This window comes from Elaeis guineensis, chromosome 6 (genome assembly GCF_000442705.2).
Source record: "Elaeis guineensis isolate ETL-2024a chromosome 6, EG11, whole genome shotgun sequence".
Lineage (NCBI taxonomy): Eukaryota > Viridiplantae > Streptophyta > Magnoliopsida > Arecales > Arecaceae > Elaeis > Elaeis guineensis.
Genome location: NC_025998.2, coordinates 52,226,095 through 52,240,143, shown reverse-complemented (window position 1 = coordinate 52,240,143; position 14,049 = coordinate 52,226,095). Strand labels below are relative to the sequence as shown.

The following is a 14,049-nucleotide window of genomic DNA, read 5'->3' as shown; positions in this document are numbered from 1 at the left end:
ATATAAAAGTATTTATTTTTGGGTGCCTGCGAGCATCATCAGATTTATGTAATCTAGAGACCTACGAGTCTCATATAATTTAAAGGGTTATAATTAATTTTTATGTTATGTATTTTATGGATTGTATTATGTGATTGGTTGCATGTCAATAATTAATCGGTTGTAAACCTCTAGCACAAAATAAGCATAGGTCGAGCCGAGTAATTGGTTGAGGTTAGATCAAGATGTTGATTGCGATGAAATCGAGGATAAGATTTTGTTTTTACTTCTAAGTCAAACTGCATTTTAACTACTATAGAATTGTTTGCTAACATGATCAAAACTCCATGTATTAGTGTTTATGTAGAACTGTAATTTGCTTCAAGAGGTTAATAACCTCAATAGTTGGCCTTTCTGAATGTGGTGAGATTAGTTTAATACTTTTTCTTAATTAAGAAAAGAAGAAATAGCTTGAAATATCTTTTTTTTGGGTCCATTATGATTAGATTATGTCAAATAACTAATAGGTAGATCCAAAGTAAACCCATATATTTTATGGATCAGGTCAAGTTTCTAAAGTCCAACCATGCTTGAGATGAGGAACAGATCTAATATTTGAATCTAATCCTATTTCACAAGTCTTCAAGAATGAGTTGGATAGGTCTAGTTTGGTCCTATTGGATCGAGTCATAGATCAATTTGATCTATTTGTAACCTTAATCAAAGCCTATCCAAAATCTAATTGGCCAAACCGACCAAGCGTGACTGGACTGAAAGCTTGGCCCAACCATATTAAGCTCAATTGTGATGAAAATCTTAGCCTGACCCATGCATCCTCATCCAATCTTGATCAGAAGCTTTATGAGATGTGTGGCTCTTTGACTTATTACAATGTGTATCCATCTAGTGCTTATTTTTGATCATTCACTCTTTTCCCCTCTCACATCTTCTCTCAAGGTTTCAATATATAACTTGAATCCATTAATCCCCAATGATGGCTACCACGATTGCCTCCAAAAAAGCCCCCATCTCCATGCTCTATGAGAAGCTTTATCTCTCCCCCCATCCACTTTATCTCGACTACTCAATCTTTCTCCACTGAGACCTATGACCTTAATGAAGATCCCTAACATTGATAGCTGCCCCAACAATTCCCCCATTTCGAGTCACCACCATCAAGTTGGGTTTGGGTGGAGGAGTTGGTGGTAGCGGTGGTGGTTTGAGTGGTTGGATAGAGGCTTATCATTGTCCAAGATGGTTAGATGGAGAACCAATAAAATTGAGGAGGACCCCTCAAATTAGTGGGATCGGTCAAGAAGTGGCCCCAACAATATATCTTCTTCACCATTTACCATTGTGCAACGGAGAGAGAGGGCTATTACTTGACACATTCCCGTGCTCAAAAGAGCCTTCTTCATCTGACCGGACACTAATTAGGATGTGGTGAGGAGGTAAAGAGAACAAAGGATCAGGGAGAGAAATAATGAGCTAAGGCTAGGGTGTTGGAGAGATGCAGCTAGTAGTGAGAATGAGAGTCGAGACTCAAGAGGGTACGAGGTGTCGGTTTTCCTAAAAAAAAGGTTTGATGATTGATTAGGGGTTCGGGTTGGATCGAACTCATAACTCAAGCTTAGTCGGATTGGGTTCTGGACCGGGGCTTTCGGCTGCGAGCCGCGCTCACAGTTTGGGTTAACCACCCATGGTGAGGCAAGTGTGGACGCCAACCCAGGTTGAAATTTATATATGTTATACCAGACCAGATCAAAAGGCCGACCCGAAAGCGGTCCAATGTAATAAGCGTCGGGCATCCCCAAGCCCAATGGCAATCTAACCAGCGCTCGACCGCTTTTCAACCACGAAATCCTGGCGACCGTAAAACATCATCACGACCATCTATCGAGGTCCTTCCTCACTTCAGTTTGATGCCGACTATTAAAGGGAAGAGGGTTGCGCTTGTAGGTTCCATCTTTCCGCCGAGGGCGAGAGGAGAGCAGAGCAGCGACGCAGGGGAAGATGCCGGCGACCGCGACGGTAGTGGGGGCCCTACTGGGGCTGGGCACTCAGCTGTACTCCAACGCCCTTCGCAAGCTCCCCTACATGCGGCGTACGATCTTCTCCCTCTTCTCTTCTTCACCTTCAAACCCCTCATCCCATTTCATTGACATTAACTTGTTCTCCGATTCGATTCTTTGAGATGATGATCTCTATTTTGTGGGTGTTTGGTTGGATCGCAGACCCATGGGAGCACTTGCTGGGGATGGGGCTTGGTGCTATCTTCGTGAACCAGCTCGTCAAGTGGGATGAGAAGCTCAAGGAGGATCTCGACAAGATGCTCGTCAAGGCCAAGGCCGCAAACGAGCGCAGATACTTTGGTTCGCTTCCGATCCTGCCCCCTATCTCTCTTCATCTTCAATTATTCTTCTTTTCTTAGTTCTCCTTAAAAACCGAATGTATGTCTGAAATATCATCAGTTTGTTAAAAAAAAAGGTAAAAGTGGAATTTAGAAAGGTGATCGGGGACGCTGAGGTGCTTGATTCATTGGCAAAATAAAACTCATCATGGAGATCATGAGGGAAAAAAAGTATGCTTACCATAGATGACTCCTTTGATAGATATTAAAAGGAAAGGTTATGATGATCTAGCCGCTAGCACATGATTATAGTGGTAGATATCAAGTTGTAGATGATTATGGTTAGACAGTAAAACATGGAAGATGATGTCGTTACCATGAAATTGTCACTTGTTCCATTATCAGGAGCCAGGTTAATGTTTTTACTGGAGTAGCGAGCGAGAGAGGATAATCATTCTTATACATGATTGCAGTTTGCTAGGTTCCTCGAAAACATTGTGAATTAGGATCTGCAATGCTAGCGGGGAACAGGTACTTGGGCAAAAATAAAAGAATAATGTCAGGATGTATCGAAGCATGGAGGGAGAGGGGGGGGGGGGGGGGGATGATGCAAATAAACAAGAAGTTCTGAATAATACGTGAATTTTAATGGGTTATGAATGTTAGGAATCTCACTTATTGCTAAAGACAACACAACTGTGAACTATTCTAAAAACATGTGATTTAAATTCGTAATGCCTTTTAAGTGTTTGTCATGGTACTAGATGGAACAGAGGTTTAATTTATCAATGTCCCAGCAGCATCAATTAGAGAATAAATGTTGCATGTTTTTGAATCTTTATTTCCTGTACGAAATATCAGCAATGGCTTGTCAGGTCCTATTTTCTTCACTTGTTTGTATCCCATAACTAATTGCTGGTTTATTTGTTTGCAAACTTTTGCTTTGCCTTTTGGGACTTGTAATCCTATATGAAGTTAAATGTGCCACGACCTTGCATATTGTACACAAGCAATCCAAACAACCTACGTAGCAAAGATCTTAAGTATCAACTAACGTTGATTGCTCCAATTGAAGCAGATTGATTTTGGTTGAAATTGAGAGAAATGGACCTCCAATATTGGGCTTTGATGGTTTTGGTTAGTTTTGATCGAAAATGACCAAAACCAATCCTGGATAATACTTATTAATTTTTTTGTCTTTTAATTTGATTTTAAATTTTTGTTAATTTCTTGAAAGTATATTTGTGCAGCTAGTGTTAAGTGTCCATCATTTTGACCTTTTTAAGTTGTAAGAAGGGTTATGACTCTCATGGTATCCTTTCTTGTCCTGGTGTATCACTTTTCCTGCTAATTTCTTAACCATTTTTATTTTTATCAGTTATATTGATAAATACATATTTATAAAATTGACAGACCCTTCTAGGTTCCAAAAAGATAAAAGTGGTTAATGAAAAGGTTTACATCAATAAATATATTTGCTAATTAATAAAAATGTCAGGGAGTGAAACCAAAAAGACAATAACCACCAGTGGTTCTAAACTGCCATTTTAAGGTTTGTGTCATGCCATCACTAATCACCAATTTGAATCTGTTGAGTCATGGTTTGGTTGTAATCTAATTTCACCTTATTCCCACCACCTTAAGAGCCATCTATTCACCTTAGCAGACACTCCATCACCCAGCTTACTACCTCCTTGCCTTTCCTGATGAAGAAGATTATCGTCAAAACCATTTACCATCCTCATCCACTAGGACCTTTTACTAGGATTCATTGTCTCCATCAATGTTTAATGTTGTGTGCACAATTGGAGCACTTGACTATGTGATTGCAATAGTCCTACCTAATGGAGGTGTTATACACTATCATGGCAAAAGAAGTACATGCCCAATTAGAAGGGTATTTGGGGCCAATTATGGTGGCAACAAGGATGTGAGAACTTGAATGCAGATGTCATGAGAAGAGATGGGCACTGCCTTGTCATTTTATTGGCTCAGAATGCCTATAGTGATGAGATTCACAAACTAGAAAAAGAAGACGGATGAGACACACTTGGGGTTGATGTACTTGGTGCATTTTCATTTGCCACTGCCCCCTTCTTTTTTCCTCTCACTTTGAAATCATCTCTGTAAAAAGAAAAGAAAAGGAAATCATGCTTTCCAAAATTCCAACTCATGCTGGTTATCAGAACCCCCACCTTGGGCAGTTCAAATGGTTGAGCCATTTGGTGGTCCAAATTGGTTATTTCAGATCTGGATGTGATCGACCCACATTCTCTTGTGGGTGGGTCGACCTTAAGTGCAGAGCAGATATAAATCCATTATTTTACTATCCATAACAGTGCAAAATGAAGATCCGTCTCCAAGTTGTTCAGGAATAGTGGCATTGAGTTTCTTGACCCTTTGCCTTTGAATTGGTTAGTTCTATTTCTCGACGGGGCTGGAAAGGGATATAACTCAATGGGTTGCCTCAAAGTGCTGCTGTCAGCACTTTCTTTTTTGATAGCTGTGCTTTGGATTTGTAAGTAATAAATCTAGCCTTCAATAATCTATCTCTTGCAATTAAACAGAATTATTGTAAACTTGAGACCATTGGAATAAGAAGCAATTGAAATTTAAGATAGATGTACAAGATTTACATTTAATGTAATGAAAATGGTTCTTGAAGACTACCATTTTCTGCATGAACTCTCTTAGGAGGTTTTGTTGGACTTGGGAAAGGCTTTTGCTTTGATGACAAAGAAGCTGATATTATCTTCAAGGTGGTCATGGGATTAAAATAGGAGAAGGTTGCTCTTAGAGCAGGCCGATCACTCCTCTTTGGTGTTTGTTTTGGCTAGAAGCTTATTGTTATTTTTGCTTATTTCTTTCTCTTTCCTCTATGATTGTACTCACTGGGAATGTTCAAGGAGCCAAAGCACCTGAGAAGCAACGTGCTTTAAAAAGTTTCTGGTCTAATCTAACTGTGATATTTTTGCTTTGCAAGAAACTAAGACTGTTTGACCTTTTGAACCGTACCTGAAGTCTATTCAAGGGTCTTGATTTGATGTTTGGTTTTGGCTGGAATCTGAAGGTTCTTTTGGAGGAATCCTAATAGGTTGGAACAATGCTTTCTCTTCTGTGATCCCACAAAGGAACCTAGTCCCTTACACTCAAGTTGTTGATTTCCTTAAGCTGACTGAGACCTACATCATCATTTATGGCCCAAATGAGAGAAGCCTCTGCCTAGCCTTGTGGAAGGCACTGTCAAACATCAGAGATGAATTCCATGACATATGGGTATTGAACGAAGACTTTTAACATCACAAAGTCTCTGGCTGATCACAGAGGTAATCCTTAGAGTTTGAAGGATAATTTGGAATTCTGTGATTTTATTGACACGTTATGGCTACTTGAGTGGTCTACGGGACAGGCTCTCCATCTGACAGTTGGAGTGCTTCTTACTCTCAGCTGAATGAGAAGATAAGTTCCCCTTCATCATTCAAAAGGGCCTTCCTAACAGCTGTTCAGACCATATGCCTATTGCTCGAGCTCAACCTCCCTATCGAGAATCCCATTATCTTCCATTACAAACATTGGTAGACAATGGAATTAGACTGGACATGTCATCAAGAACAACTGTATCTCTGCCAGAAGCAATCCATGTGTGGTAGGAGGTTGAATAGAAAACTTTAGAAGGCGGAGTGCTGCTCACAGACAGTGGACTGCTGCCAAGAAGACTCAAAATCAACAAATCAAGATGAAACTTATCTAGAAAATCTATTGGCTTGATAAAGGGAGGAGCTCACAGATCTTACCCCATCTGAGAGAACTTCTAGAAGAATCCTTAAGGATGAACTTAATGAGATTTATGATAATACTTTATTGTTCTAGAGATAGCGTTAGTGACTGATTATTAGAGGGTCATAAGAACATCATGTTCTTTCATAAGGTAGCTTCTGGCACAAGTGTAGAAACATCGTTTCTTCCTTAGATGATATATAGATGTCGTCTCAAGAGGAAATAGCAGAATAGTTCCATCACTTCTTCAGCAGTCTCTATTCTTCTCTAGGCTCCTTCCCTATCTTCATTGATTGGGACTTGTTATATGGTCAGCTTTCTGTTGATTTGGCTGAGCCTATTGAACCATTCATTGTCGAATAAATTGAGGCAGCAATCTTTTCATTGGGGAAATACAAGCCACGGAACTGGATAACTTTCCATTTTTATTCTTCCAATGGTACTAGGATTTCCAGAAGATGATCCCATCACTATCTTCAAGGCTTTCATGCAGGAACTCTCAATTTGAACAGGTTGAACTCTGCTTATATAATGCTTATTCTCAGAAAGGAGGGACAGCTTTCCATGAAGGATTTCAGACCAATTTGTCTCCTCAATAGCCTCTTCTAAATCATAACTAGAGTTTTGGCTTCAAGGCTTGGTAATTTCCTTCTTGTGCTCGTCAATGATGCCCAGCTTGCCTTTACTGAAGCCAAGTAACTTCTGGAGAATTTTTATACTGCTAAAGAGAGAATCTCTTTCTGTAAGAGAACTAAGAAGGGTAAAGGAGTTATTTGCAAATTAGATTTTGGAGAGGCCTTTGATAAGCTGAAGTGGTTGTTTCATTTGGATATGCTCAAGGCTAGAGATTTTCTGGGTAGTTGGGAGAATGAACTACTCTCCACATCCTTGATTGGAGTTCTAACTAACGATCACCTTGGGAGATGAATATCATGTCAAAGGGGAGTATGGCAGCATGATCCATTCTCCTTAGGTCTGTTCATCTTAGCTGCCAACGTTCTCCCTAAGCTTTTGCAACAAGCTGGTTTAGCAGGGCTAGTTGCCGGCTTGGGAAATGATCATTATGTTGGATCTATTTGAAGCCCCTAGTTTACAGATGATTTTGGCCTCTTCCATTAAGGTACAACCTCAAAATTGGTAGCCATGAAGGTCCTCTTCTTTAAAAGTGTGACTAGCCTCATGATTAATTTGTTGAAGAGTTCTATTGCTGGCATGAATATTGAAGAGCAGGAGGTGCAGAGGTTTGTAGATCTATTTAATTGTAAACTGGACAGCTTGCCATTTGTATACCTAGGCTCTGAGTTAAGTGCATGGTTGCTTCCTCTGGAGAAAGTGGATTATAGTCTAGCTTCATGGAAATGAAAATAGCTTTCCTATGGTGGGAGGATCACTCTATTGAATGCAGTTTTTATGGCACTTCCAACTTACAGCATGGTGATTTATAGGCTACCTAAATGGGTTCTATCTAGAATTGATAGAAGAAGGCTTGCCTTTTTCCTTGAAGGGTAAAAATCAAATTAGTGGATTTAATTGCATTGTTAATTGGTCCCATGTTTGGAAATTCGAGGAAAGAGGACTCGACATAGAAGATTTGGAAGATTGTCTTTTCTCTAAATGGGCTTGGACATTTATCACTAATGAAATGCCAATTAGAGTAAGCTGTTAGCCTTGGCCTACTACTTGAGGCAAAAGTTAGGTCTCAGAAGCTGAAGGAGGAACATTGGATTCTCATCGATATGGAAGGATGTTGACAGGTCTCTATATGCCTTTTGGCCTTCCATTCTGTTTGATTGGGACATAGCAAATCTATGAGCTCTTGGGAGGATGAATAGCTGTCCCCACTTCTTCAACTCGGATTTTAAACCCAAAGTTTCCATAGCATCCCAATGGTGATGGAAGGAATTAAATTGGTTCATTGATGTTGCTAGGTAGCTAAACTTACTTCCACAAGTCACATCCTCAAGAGCCTCAGAGCAGCCCCTTTGGAAGCGCTAACAAGAGACAGGAGCTTCATGGTCACATACTTTTACAAGTCCATCAACAAGGGAGGAGTGATCTGCCACTATTATAAACCTTTGTGGAAAGCTGCAGTACCAAAAAAGTCAAAACATGCATGCGTTTAGCCTTGGAAAACAGATTACAAACCAAGAAAATTCTTGCTAGGAAAAGTTGGGTGGTGGATCAAGTCTGTTACTTGGTGCAGCTGGTGAAATTATGAACCACATTTTCCTTCGATGTCCTTTCCTCTAGAAGTCAAGGATAAACTGAAGATACATAGAGCAGCATCTCTTCCACTTGGACGTATTAGAGAAGGAAGAGGTTGCCTAAGCCAATCAGAAGATCCTGGGATCAACTATCACTGGCTGTTTGATGGCAACTCTGGCTAGAGTGGAACTCTAGGATTTTTTCTGAAGAAAAAAAATCTAGTTCTATCCTAGCAGTAGCCATCGCCTTGTTTTGCTCTTGGGGAACCTTATGTGTTTCCTAAAGTGTAATCTCCCACAACGAGATTTTGGACTGCTTGTGCTCTTACATGTGGCCCATGATATTATTAGTCTATTCTTTTGCAAATAATAGGTTGTGTCCTAGATATCCCCTCCTTTCTCTCCAAAGAAAATATAAGACTGGAGTTATCAATTATGGAGAAGTATAAGGTTTTGAGCTGATTTTGTGAACTAGAGGGTTTGAGTGATTGTACATTTCCTCTATACCTCCTCCTCTCTCTCCAAAGAAAAAAAGAAGGCTAGAGTTATCAATTAATTATGGAGAAGTATAAGATTTCGTGAACTAAAGGGCTTAGAGTGATTGTACGGGTTTCTTCTTGTCCTGCTAGTACAGTCAATATATTGGAGTTGATTTTCTGCAATAAATTAGTAAATGAGGGTTTATGCTAATTGTTTTGGGTTTCGGTGTATTATTGACTATGTTAGACTGCTTTGCTATCTTTTCAAAGGTGTATATGGTTTGCTATTTTATCACATAGGATGGAATTCTGTGTTTGTTATCTTCCAAGGACATTATTTAAAACAGACTGGTTCTTGTGTTGATTATTTAAAGCTAACTAATTTGAGCTAATTCTATCAAAATTGGATAATGAGGAGGTATTGTTTGGTTTAATATGTTAATACTCTATTGCAAAGCATCTGATGATTCTGTAAATTATGTCTGATGTTTGTTTTGTTGACCTAGCTACCATGGGATTGATAGATCTCATCTCACTCGGAATATTGTAGTACATGAAAGTTTTGTACCCTTTAATGTGCTTTAGGAGCATGAAGGAGATATTGGCAAAATAACTCTTGTGAGTGATGCTTGAATTGGAATATCTTCATTAATATCCAATGAAGTAAATGCCCCTAATGTAGGCAATATTCAACATGACAGGTAAAGTGGACAAATCAGACATATAATTCTCTCATTAATAGATGAGGGAATGCTTGGGGGACAAAAGCTTTGGGATCTCACCTCCTTCATTGATGACTTTACGTGTTAGGGTTCTGACCCTCAGTATCACCTATTGTTATAAAATTGAAATTAGTCATCAGAAATCAATAATTCTATACAATTATTTGAGAATAAAATTTTGTTCTTATGCGGCTTACCTTGAATCATTTATTAATTTAATTCTGCTTCATAAACTTTATACTGTTCATCAAGTTTACTATGAGTCCTTCATCAGTTAATGCTTGGGGGACAAAAGCTTTGGGATCTCACCTCCTTCATTGATGACTTTACGTGTTAGGGTTCTGACCCTCAGTATCACCTATTGTTATAAAATTGAAATTAGTGATCAGAAATCAATAATTCTATACAATTATTTGAGAATAAAATTTTGTTCTTATGCAGCTTACCTTGAATCATTTATTAATTTAATTCTGCTTCATAAACTTTATACTGTTCATCAAGTTTACTATGAGTCCTTCATCAGTTATTAAATTATTGTGAATAACCCATCATATAAATGATTTTTTCAATTTTTTTGTTGAAATCATTAGTAGGGTTATAATGTGCACTGTAGTAGTCTTAGATAAACTTACTTTGACTGTTTATCAGATCCATAAAGGCCAAAAGTTTGTGATGGAAGTTTTACTGATGAGACTGTTTTGTATATGGCTTTTCATGGTAGCTTGCTACCAGCCAAACTTAACATTGAAAAAATAATAATTAAAAAATAAATAAAAATTGCTAAAACCATTCCAATTTGCTTTTCAGTTTGGAGCCTAAGCAATTCCTGTCATAAGGTTAGATGTAACAATCCTGCACTTGTATTATGGGCAGCTAAATTCCTTGGTTGTTTGTTGTTCATCAAACTAAGCTTAACAATCATTATATTCTTCACCCATTATTAGGTACAAGTTGATTTTCCATGACTACTGATTGATCAAGCTATCTTCTGCCAAAGATAGGGCTGGAATCAGGCCAAGTCAGGCCACACCCGTTCTTGAGCCCAGCTTGTAATTTTTTTTTTTGGGCTAAGTGCTTGGGCTTGGCCCGAGTCTCAGTTGGGCCCAGCCTGAATAAGCCCACTTGGTTGGATGGCTGGGCCCAACCAAAATTGGCTTGACTAGCTCAAAATTCTTGACGTAATTAACCCAAAATGCTCATTCTGACCTGAAAGATTTTAGCAAAAGATCAATACTAATGACCTTAATAGAAGCTTAAGCATTAAACTACAACCGACAGCTATAGCTAGTCGGTTTAAAAAATAAAATTGTTGATGAATCAACTACCACATGATTTCTCTTTACAGAATTGGACCCGGATTGGGGCAGGTTTTGGGCTCAAGTTTGCAGTTGGGTCCAGGCCGGGCCAAGCAATGATTGAGCTTGGCCAAATATTCGGGCCTTATTTTTAGGCCCAACCCAGATGCATACTGTCTCGGGCCTGGCTCAAGGCTGCCCTGAAGTCAGGCTGGCCAGGGATGGGTCAGCATGGAGAGGACTGCTTGTTTTTAACGTCTGCAAAACAAGCGATAAATAATATAACCACAAAACTGAATCAGTCCGTACTGGTGGTTAAATTAAGATTGCTGGCATCTAATTGATCAGCTTCTAATATGGTTATGATATAACTGTTGTGTTAAATTTAGCAGCTTCTCTTGACCACCCAACATGGTTTGGATTTCCTATATACCTGCAGTTAAAATACAGATGGTTAATGTGATAGTTAATCCAAATATCACTGACCCGGATAGCACTTAAAGTGTTTTTTGTTTTTTTGGTGGTAATTGAATTACTTTGTCAAAATGTCTCCCGTAGCATGACTGAGTGGATGTTTCAGTGTTAAGATGATGAATGCTTGATAGAGATTGGATTTCATGTTCTTTTGACTTGCACGTTTCCTGTTTGGGAAATGATTTTTCATTAGATAACAGGATCAGTTGTAAAGATTTATATTATGCTTTTATGCTTTCAGTGTCTTTTAACCTATACTTAGATTATCTTATCTTGTTGCAGATGATGATGAAGATTAGTGCTTTGAGAGCTAGAGTTTGTCGATTGTTTGTTTTCACCATCAGGACAGGACTCTCGAAGGCATTACATCTTTCTTTTTGAAAATTGTCATATCCAGCAGTGTTGGTCCAACTTATTTATTGTATGCTCTCTCTCTACTGTGTTTGAATTTAGGGACTTGTTTTAAAATAAGCTGTGGGTTCACGGCATTTTAATTGATTAATGGACAGCTATTGCCAGTAGAATGGATTTTTGGTGCTCTTCTGAAATCAATCAATTGCTTGCATGAAATACTTGCAATTCGTTGCTCATGATCGGGTGTTGCCTGATAATTTGTGGTTTACCTGTCTCCTATCTAAACCAGTGAAGCATACTGCGTTCGGTGGTAAGAGGCTACGTCGCATATCCTTATTTGGAGCTCTAATCTCAAAACTGCTTCAGGCCTCTGGTGTGTACTCACTACTGATGCCAAATGTGGCAAAAAATCGATGCTATATAGCAAATTTTGATCACATGAACCAGAAAAGAATTGGAGTTTTTAGGCGTCTATCTGTGGCAGGGCAAGGACGCATGGTAACATCCCTGATGGTACGCTCTATAAAGAACACCGTTGGTATTTGAATGCCTTCAAGAAATGAATATTGTAGAGAGAGACCGGGAGAAGTCCAAAGTCATCAAGACCTGGAAAATTATGTAGTATTTAGTTGGCAAAAATAAAACACCAGAATTAGAAGGTTCAAACTGCAATCTCCTTTACAGAGCCTTCCTTATTAATCTTTAGAGAAACATGAGGGAGTAGATCAGAAACCCGTCTCCAGCGCTGTTTCAAAGCAGAATCCAGTAGCTCCTCCGGTGGTCGACAATGCAATCCTCGAATGCACCCACTTCATCATGTCAATTTCTCAGCCACAGGTCTTATCAGTGGGCACTAGCCCACTCACAAGCTCCATCAACACCATATCCATGCTGTAAACATCACTCTTATCGGTAGTTTCCATGAAGTAGGCAAACTCTGTCGCACGGCAGAACAAAAAGGAATTCAGTGAACATTATGGATTCTAAACAATCTGGATTTTGGAAGGTGTTTGTAGTACACCTGGAGTTACGTACATGTAGGAACCAGCAAACCAAGACCTGACTCAGTGAATCCTTTCGAGTCTGCCTGATGGCTCTCGGCGACTGCCTTTGCCGGCCCCAAGTCTCCCAGGTGTGCCTCCTTATCTCCATCGAGCAGTACATTGCTGGATTTGATGTCCTCCCGACAATCCTAGGCACTCGGTCATGGTGCACATACTCCAGTAATCCCATGGCAAGACCATTGGCAATCTTTAATCTCCGCTTCCAGTTCAGCTCTTTCCTCTTCTGACTCACCTGACAGCCTGTGCAGCCAATCACACACGCTGCCATTTTCCACGTACTCTATATCAACTGATTATCACTGTTGGTGCAAAAATCCGCTTGCGCCGGAGAAGCTGGAGTCGAGGAAGTCGCGGTCACCACCGGGACCTGCAAAGGAAGTCTAAACCAGAGGTGGAGTTGCTCCGACAAGACCCTCCGATGCTCAAGTCAGTTCTCTGCCTCAACAAGAATGGAGTGCTCGAACGGAGAATTTAGCAGAATTTTTAGATGAAAGATGAGAGCTTATGGAATAACATATATGGGGTTTCCCTTTTATAGACGGAGGGGGCGGTAGCCTGATAGCGACATCTGTAACCGTCTGGCAGCGGGCTGCCCAGGATCAGGCGGAGTTTGTTGCAGAGAGTAGTGGGGTGGACCCGTGGCTATCATCGGGGTGTGCCACGTGGGGCCTGCTGCGGGAAGTGGAGCGGCGTCCGTTGTCGCGACTCGCCAGTGGGTGGAAGAATCGCGCGGTAACCGCCCCAGAAAGTGGAGCGGGGTTGTGGCCATTATCGTGGCTTGCCAGGGAGTGATGGAGCTGCGCGTAATCTGCCGCAGGAAGTGGAGCAGTGCTGTGATCGTTACTGCGGCTTGTCAGGGAGTGATGGAGCTGCGCGGAATCTGCCGCAGGAAGTGGAGCAGTGCTGCGATCGTTACTGCGGCTTGTCAGGGAGTGATGGAGCTGCGCGGAATCTGCCGCAGGAAGTGGAGCAGGATCGTGGCGGTTGCGGCGTCACGCTTGTGAATGCGGATCCGTCGGCCGAAGTTCGGCACCGGTCGGAGCCGACGACGGAGTCCGGTTCCCGTAGGAGTCCGGGCGGAGCCCTCCTGGGGTTGATGTTGCGGTCGGAGCCCGGTTCCCGTAGGAGTCCGGGCGGAGTCCTCCTGCAATTAAAGTCAGGTGCGGAGTCCGGCTCCCGTAGGAGCCCGGACGGATCTTGCCGGCGGTTGACGTTGGCGACGAAGCCCGGCTCCCGTAGGAGCTCGGGCGGAGTCCCCCTTGAGGTTGGAGTCGTGGGCGGAGCCCGGCTCCCGTAGGAGTTCGGGCGGAGTCCTCCTGCAATTAAAGTCAGGTGCGGAGTCCGGCTCCCG

At 41.0% G+C, this 14,049-nt stretch overlaps 1 protein-coding gene and 1 long non-coding RNA gene across 2 annotated transcripts; one reads left to right on the top strand and one right to left on the bottom strand.

The window, feature by feature from the left end:
- Positions 1 to 1,890: 1,890 nt before the first annotated feature.
- On the top strand, positions 1,891 to 11,832 carry LOC105046810 (uncharacterized). Its single transcript, XM_010925532.4, has 3 exons — positions 1,891 to 2,083; positions 2,214 to 2,351; positions 11,563 to 11,832. The coding sequence occupies exons 1-3, from the start codon at positions 1,993 to 1,995 to the stop codon at positions 11,577 to 11,579; spliced, it is 246 nt and encodes an 81-aa protein (XP_010923834.1). The 5' UTR covers positions 1,891 to 1,992; the 3' UTR covers positions 11,580 to 11,832.
- Positions 11,833 to 12,219: 387 nt separating this feature from the next.
- On the bottom strand, positions 12,220 to 12,971 carry LOC140858571 (uncharacterized). Its single transcript, XR_012142136.1, has 2 exons — positions 12,670 to 12,971; positions 12,220 to 12,571 (listed from the first exon to the last, which is right to left on the bottom strand). It is a non-coding gene; the product is annotated as an uncharacterized lncRNA (long non-coding RNA).
- Between the last annotated feature and the right edge of the window lie 1,078 nt (positions 12,972 to 14,049).

Bases quoted from the DNA above. Each gene is read 5' to 3' on its own strand.
- LOC105046810 (XM_010925532.4), top strand. From the start codon at position 1,993: ATGCCGGCGACCGCGACGGTAGTGGGGGCCCTACTGGGGCTGGGCACT. The intron at 2,084-2,213 runs GTACGATCTTCT...GTTGGATCGCAG, and splicing joins CAAGCTCCCCTACATGCGGC to ACCCATGGGAGCACTTGCTG.